This window comes from Phyllobates terribilis, unplaced genomic scaffold (assembly GCF_046119375.1).
Source record: "Phyllobates terribilis strain yellow unplaced genomic scaffold, ASM4611937v1 Scaffold_3__8_contigs__length_932513732, whole genome shotgun sequence".
NCBI lineage: Eukaryota > Metazoa > Chordata > Amphibia > Anura > Dendrobatidae > Phyllobates > Phyllobates terribilis.
Window position 1 is genome coordinate 411888333 of NW_027362763.1, and position 6000 is coordinate 411894332.

The 6000-nt window shown below is 39.2% G+C and overlaps 1 protein-coding gene across 1 annotated transcript in view; it reads left to right on the forward strand.

Annotated features, from left to right (window-relative positions):
* Positions 1-5281, forward strand: part of IRAK1BP1 (interleukin 1 receptor associated kinase 1 binding protein 1) — a 16343-nt gene extending 11062 nt beyond the window's left edge. Inside the window, exons 3-4 of the mRNA XM_073675597.1 lie at positions 1670-1800; positions 4915-5281. Coding sequence (XP_073531698.1) covers positions 1670-1800; positions 4915-5164 — 381 coding nt within the window. The 3' untranslated portion in view covers positions 5165-5281. The remainder of the gene's footprint in view (positions 1-1669; positions 1801-4914) is intronic.
* Positions 5282-6000: the final 719 nt, after the last annotated feature.

Here is a 6000-nt window from a genome sequence, read left to right on the forward strand (position 1 = left end):
AAACGTTACCGGTAAGTAACTTATGACTTTCCGCAGCATGTGCACAGCACATGCGGATTATCATTGGGGAACATGGCAGGCCTTCTACCATGCATTTTTTAAGCGTTTCTGCAACGTTTTTGCCGCTGCGGAAACGCTTAAAAAACGCATCGTGGGCACACAGCCTAATTATGATTTGAGGCATAAAAAAATCAAAGTTTGAAAATTGTAAATTTTCAATATTTTCATAAATAAAAGCAAATCATGTCAAACAAATTTACCACTAAAATTAAGTACAATCTCTGTATCACTGGGATACATTGAAGCATTCCAGAATTATTACCTTATAAAGTGACACTGATGAGAATTGTAAAATTTGGCCTGGTCAGGAAAGTTAAACACAAAAATTGAGCTGGAGTTTGAGTTTGTATACATGCAACACATAAACGCATGTTCACATTGGCCATTAAACAGACAAAACCTACAAGAAACAAAATGAGCATATACCCTGCTGTAACTAAAGTAAAAAGCAAAAGTGCAACTAAATAACATAGGGTTCTTAGTAAACACTGTCTTTGATTAAAAAAAAAAAGCATGAAAGCTATCCCACCACGACAAGGTGACCCTATTTGGGGTCAGGAAAATGAAAACAGGCTGGGGGGTGAAGGGGATAAAGATTAATCTTGTTTTAATTTTTATTTCATAAATCAATTTTACACATGAAAATAACATATATTGCTATGTTTGTTATTAGAGAAATCTGATTCTTTCTCCTCCAGGACTGATCATTCATTCTCAATTCACGGGTTAAATCCATCTTCAGTAAAGGCAGATTTTTACGTTACTAGCACTGATGACAGTTGTTTTTTAAGTTTCCTGCTGGGTGTCCCCTTTCCCTGGTTTCTATTTACACCCTGGGAGCAAGGACCTAGCATATATAGAGGCATCACTTCAAAAGTCTGTGTTTGGCTGCAGTGGTCACATGCTAGTATAGCATATCTCTTTGGATTCCATCTGTTAATCAGAAAAATAGAGGACTGCATGCAACACTGTCTTTTCAGTCAAATGTGATAGAAGCTGCAACATAAGTTCCTGATAGAACCTACTGATATAAATGTGATTGTAGCCTTAGACAAGATCTAAACAACTGTAAATTAGTTTCCAGCAAGGGTTGTCAGAGCGGTAATTGTATTATTACAAGTAGGAAGACTTCACAATATTACCTTACACAGGTACATTTCCACCTATTCACTGGATATGTGGGATACACTGATAACTAGAATTAGGGTCGCAAGTCCCCCTTTTTCCCATTACGACAAAGAGAATGACTTTGAAGGTACCTGCGTGCTTTGACCGTTCTCTGTTGCACCATTCAAAGTCTATAGGAGTCGCAGACAGCCGCTCACAAAGCTGTCCGATGTATACTGAGACCTTCATAATTGCTAATTTTGAGCATCCCACAAACCATTATGGGATTCAGCTTGTCTGTTTGTCATCAAAGTGGGAAGAGATTTTTAGCAAGGGTTTCCACTTTTACCAAAGACACAAAATAGTAGATCTACTGAACGTATTTAGGCTAGTGTATGTTTTGTAGCAGTATACCTTCAATTTTTCCAGTGTTATGGTTTTATGTAAAGTTAATAGAACTAAAATCGTGGACCTATAAACTTGTTTTCTTCTTTTGCTTTAGGTCTGTGTAGTATTTGAGGATTTTGAAAAACTGCAGAACATTTGCAACATGCTTGTAGAAAAACTATCCACTTCAGTTTGCATTTCTTCACCACAATTCTATCACTCTCCTGAGAACATGGAAACATTGAGGTACTTAAACTTATCTCCATGTCCAGTCATTATAATAAAATTATGTCTTCCAGGGCTGCGGAGTGGGCAGAAAAAGCTTTCAAAAAATCTGTTATTAATATTGGTTAATTGTTTAAAGGGGTTTCTAGTTTTGAAAAATCCATCCCCCGGCTTCAGTTGGTTTTAAAAACAAATGGCTTTTCTCACCCTCACTGGGTCACGCGCTGAGTCTTTGTTGCTGCTCCCTAAGTCTGCATTGTTGAAATGGCATCAGCAATGCACACAACATCGTCGCAGCCAAGAACTAAGCTATGTGGCACTGCCTAAGTTGTTGGCAGAAGCCACGTGGAGCCACTGAACTCAAATGATTGGCTGCCACACTGTCAAAGTGACAGCAACACTACAGACAACAAAAGACACCGGAATCTGATGTGGAGTCTCAGCACTGGACTTAGGGAGGCTGAGTAATGCACAGTTTATTTTAAACACAAACTGCAACTGTATATATATTATACAGCGGGTGAAATAAGTATTGATCACACCACCAATTTTCTAAGTAATTAATTATTTTTCTAAAAGGTGTTATTGACGTGAAATTCTTATCAGATTTCGGTGACAACCCATCCAATCCACACAGGCAAAGAAATCAAACTTTAGATGTCCATAAATTAAGTCATGTAATAATGAGAAAAAAAGTATTGAACTCATTGAATATTGAAACATTGAGTTCAATATTTAAAAGTATTAAACTCATGAAGAAAGAAACAGTAATTAGAAAGCAATCCTGCGACTTAGTGCGAAATATCAGCTGGTTCAACTGATGGCTTATAAAAAGGTATCTCATTACCAAAGTGCCACACATGAAACAACTCATGACAGGTAAAACCAGTGAGCTGTCTCAAGACCTTCGCAACCTTATCATTGCAAAACATATTGATTACATTGGTTACAGAAGAATTTCTAAACTACTAAACGCTCCAGTGAGCACTGTTGGGGCCGTATGCTGGAAGTGGAAAGAACATCATTTCACTATAAACCAACCACGACCCAGTGCTCCATGCAATATTTCAGACAGGAGTGAAAAGAGTTATCAGAAAAGTTGTCCAAGAGCCAAGGACTACCTGTGGAGAGAGCTGGTGAAAGACCTAGATTCAGCAGGTACAATTGTTTTAAAGCAAACAATAAGTAATACACTCCATGGAGGCCGAGTGCATGTGAGCTCATCACTCAAGACCCCATTGCTGAACAAAAAGCATGTTCAAGTGCTTTTAAAGTTTGCTCAACAACATTTAGACAAGCCTGTGAAATACCAGGAGAATATAGTCTGGTCAGATGAGACCACAATTGAACTCTTTGGATGCCATAATAAACACCATTTTTGGAGGCTAAAAGACACAGCATATCACCCCAAAACACCATACCAATAGTGAATTTATGAGTTGAGGGGTGTGGGGCTATTTTTCAGCATACGGCACTGGCAAATGTAATTTCATTGAAAGATGGTCAAATGTACTAAAGACATTCTTTATTAAAATCTGCTGCCATCTACCACGATGATTAAGATAAAACGAGGGTGGACATTCTAGCAAAACAATGATCCCAAACACACAGCCAAGGAAACTCTCAATTGGTTTCAGAGAAAGAAAATAAAGCTTCTAGAATGGCCCAGCCAATCACCTGACCTGAATTCAATGGAAAATTGATGGAAGGAACTAAAGGTTGGAGTTCATAGATGGAGCCCACAAAACCTTCAGGATTTGAAGAGTTTGGGTGGAAGAATGGGCCAAAATCACACCTGAGCAATGCATGCGACTAGTTTTTCCATACAGGAGGTGTCTTGAAGCGGTCATCAACAACAAAGCCTTTTGTATGAAGTATTAAATACATTTCAGTAAGCGTGTTCAATACTTTTTCCCTGACTAATTTCTCATTATTACACATAACTTCATTTATTGACTGCTATGGTTTTCTTTTTTTCCTGTGTGGACTGGATGAGTTAGTAACATCTGGTGAGAATTTCATGTCAATAGCACCTTTGGAAATATATTTACTTAGAAAATTGGTGATGTGTTCAATACTTAACTCACCAGCTGTATATATACACTGCTCAAAAAAATAAAGGGAACACTTAAACAACACAATTGTGAATCAATTTCTCCTGCTGTTGTGCAAATGGAACAGACAACAGGTAGAAATGATAGGCAATTAGCAAGACACCCCCTATAAAGGAGTGGTTCTGCAGGTGGTGACCATAGACAAGTTCATTGTTCTCATCCTTTTTAGCTGTTGTTTTGGTCACTTTTGCATTTTGTTATTGGTCTCACCCCTAGAAGTACAGTATAGTAGCATGAGGCGGTGTCTACAGTACAACCAACAGAAATTGCTCAGATAGTACAGCTCATCCAGGATGGCAGATCAATGCGAGCTGTGGCAAGAAGGGTTGCTGTGTCTGTCAGCACAGTGTCCAGAGCATGGAGCAGATGCTGTACCAGGAGACTTGGAGGGGGCTATAGGAGGGCAACAACCCAGCAGCAGGACCACTACCGCCTCCTTTTGTGCAAGGAGGAGCAGTGCCAAAGCCTTGCAAGATGACCTCCAGCAGGCCACTAACATCCATGTGTCTGCTCAAACTGTCAGAAACAGACTCCATGAGGGTGGTATGAGGGCCACAAGTGGATCTTGTGCCAGCCCAACACCGTGCAGGCGATTGGCATTTGCCAAATTTGACATTGGCGCCTTGGAGAACGTCTGCTGCCTGTAACACCCTCCAGCATGACCAATTTGGCAGTGGGTAAGTAATGGTGTGAGGAGGCATTTCTTTGGTTAGCATATGTTAGGCTGTGCGGCCCTCCAGAGGAACCCTGACTGCTATTAGGTACCGGGATGAGATCCTCAGACCCATTGTGAGACCATATGCAGGTGCAGTGGGCTCTGGATTCCTTCTGATGCATAGAATATTTCATTCAGTGATATCTAGAATGTTGTATGTGTTCCCTTTATTTTTTTGAGCAGTGTATATGCGTATACAGTGATAGTTATGTCCCATTTTATTACTATCAAGGTGTCGGTGCTAGTTACTAGTTATAGAGAATGCAAGACAAAGTTAAATTTCAACTGTCTAATTTTCTATTCCAGGAGGCAAGTATGTCTCAATGCAGTAAGTAATGCACGACGGAAAGCCCAGGATGTTTGTCGACTTGTTGGCCAGTCACTTGGAAAGGCAATCTTTATCAAAGAGGAGGAAATGAAAGAATGGGAGGATCAAGGGGACTGTGCGTCTTCTTCCATTCAACATAAAATAAAAAGTGCTACGGTTTACGCAACGTCAAAAGTATCTGCAACTTTTGAAATTAAGGGAAAAGAACGAACTAAAAAGAGCTACTAAATATTTCATGTTACAAGTACAGGACACAGTTTTTTTCTGATTTACATCTATCATTACTCTATTTTTATGATTAATTTTCCAATTTTATATAATAAAATATATAAAATTTGTCCTTCCCATTTGACAAGTTTATCAAGCTTCCAAATTTAAGATTGAATTCATAATGCTGTATAAATAGTTTTTGCTTAAAGGGCTTGTCTGGACTAGATAAAGATGACAATTACCTTTTAAAGCGCACCTGTCAGCAGGATTGTGCTCAGTAAACTACATACACTGTCAGGTGGGTGACATTACACTGATTAACATGATATCTTGGATGATGAAATCCGTCCTGTGGTTCTTGTGTAATCTTTACTTTGTTTGGAGATAAGGACTTGCTCGTGCTCCTGGGCAGCGCTCTATCTGGTGCTCTGCTTACATATTCATCTGTATGCTCTTTTGACAGCTCACTGTGCCTTCACTGACCTGCCTATTTTGTTTGCTAAAAATCTTGTCTCCACAGTTTACATCGATGGGGGGCATGTTCTATAATATAGGGAAGGTAAAATCCGGTGCCACATGCAATAAATCCTTTTATTCCAAAAGTAAAAATCACATGTCCCTAGGAGGGGAACAACTGGATGCGTTTCGAGGACACAGCCCCTTATTCGTCAGTATCATGTTCTATAGTAGTGGACAATTTCTTCAAAGAAGCACCCCCATCAAAGTTTTTATCCTCTTGATATATTGTAACCATCATATTATATAGCACTGTGTACTTATAATTGCTCATTTTGTCCTCCTACCCAGCTCCTTCTTCTCTTCCATTAGGTCTATGACATCACATGATGAAAAAC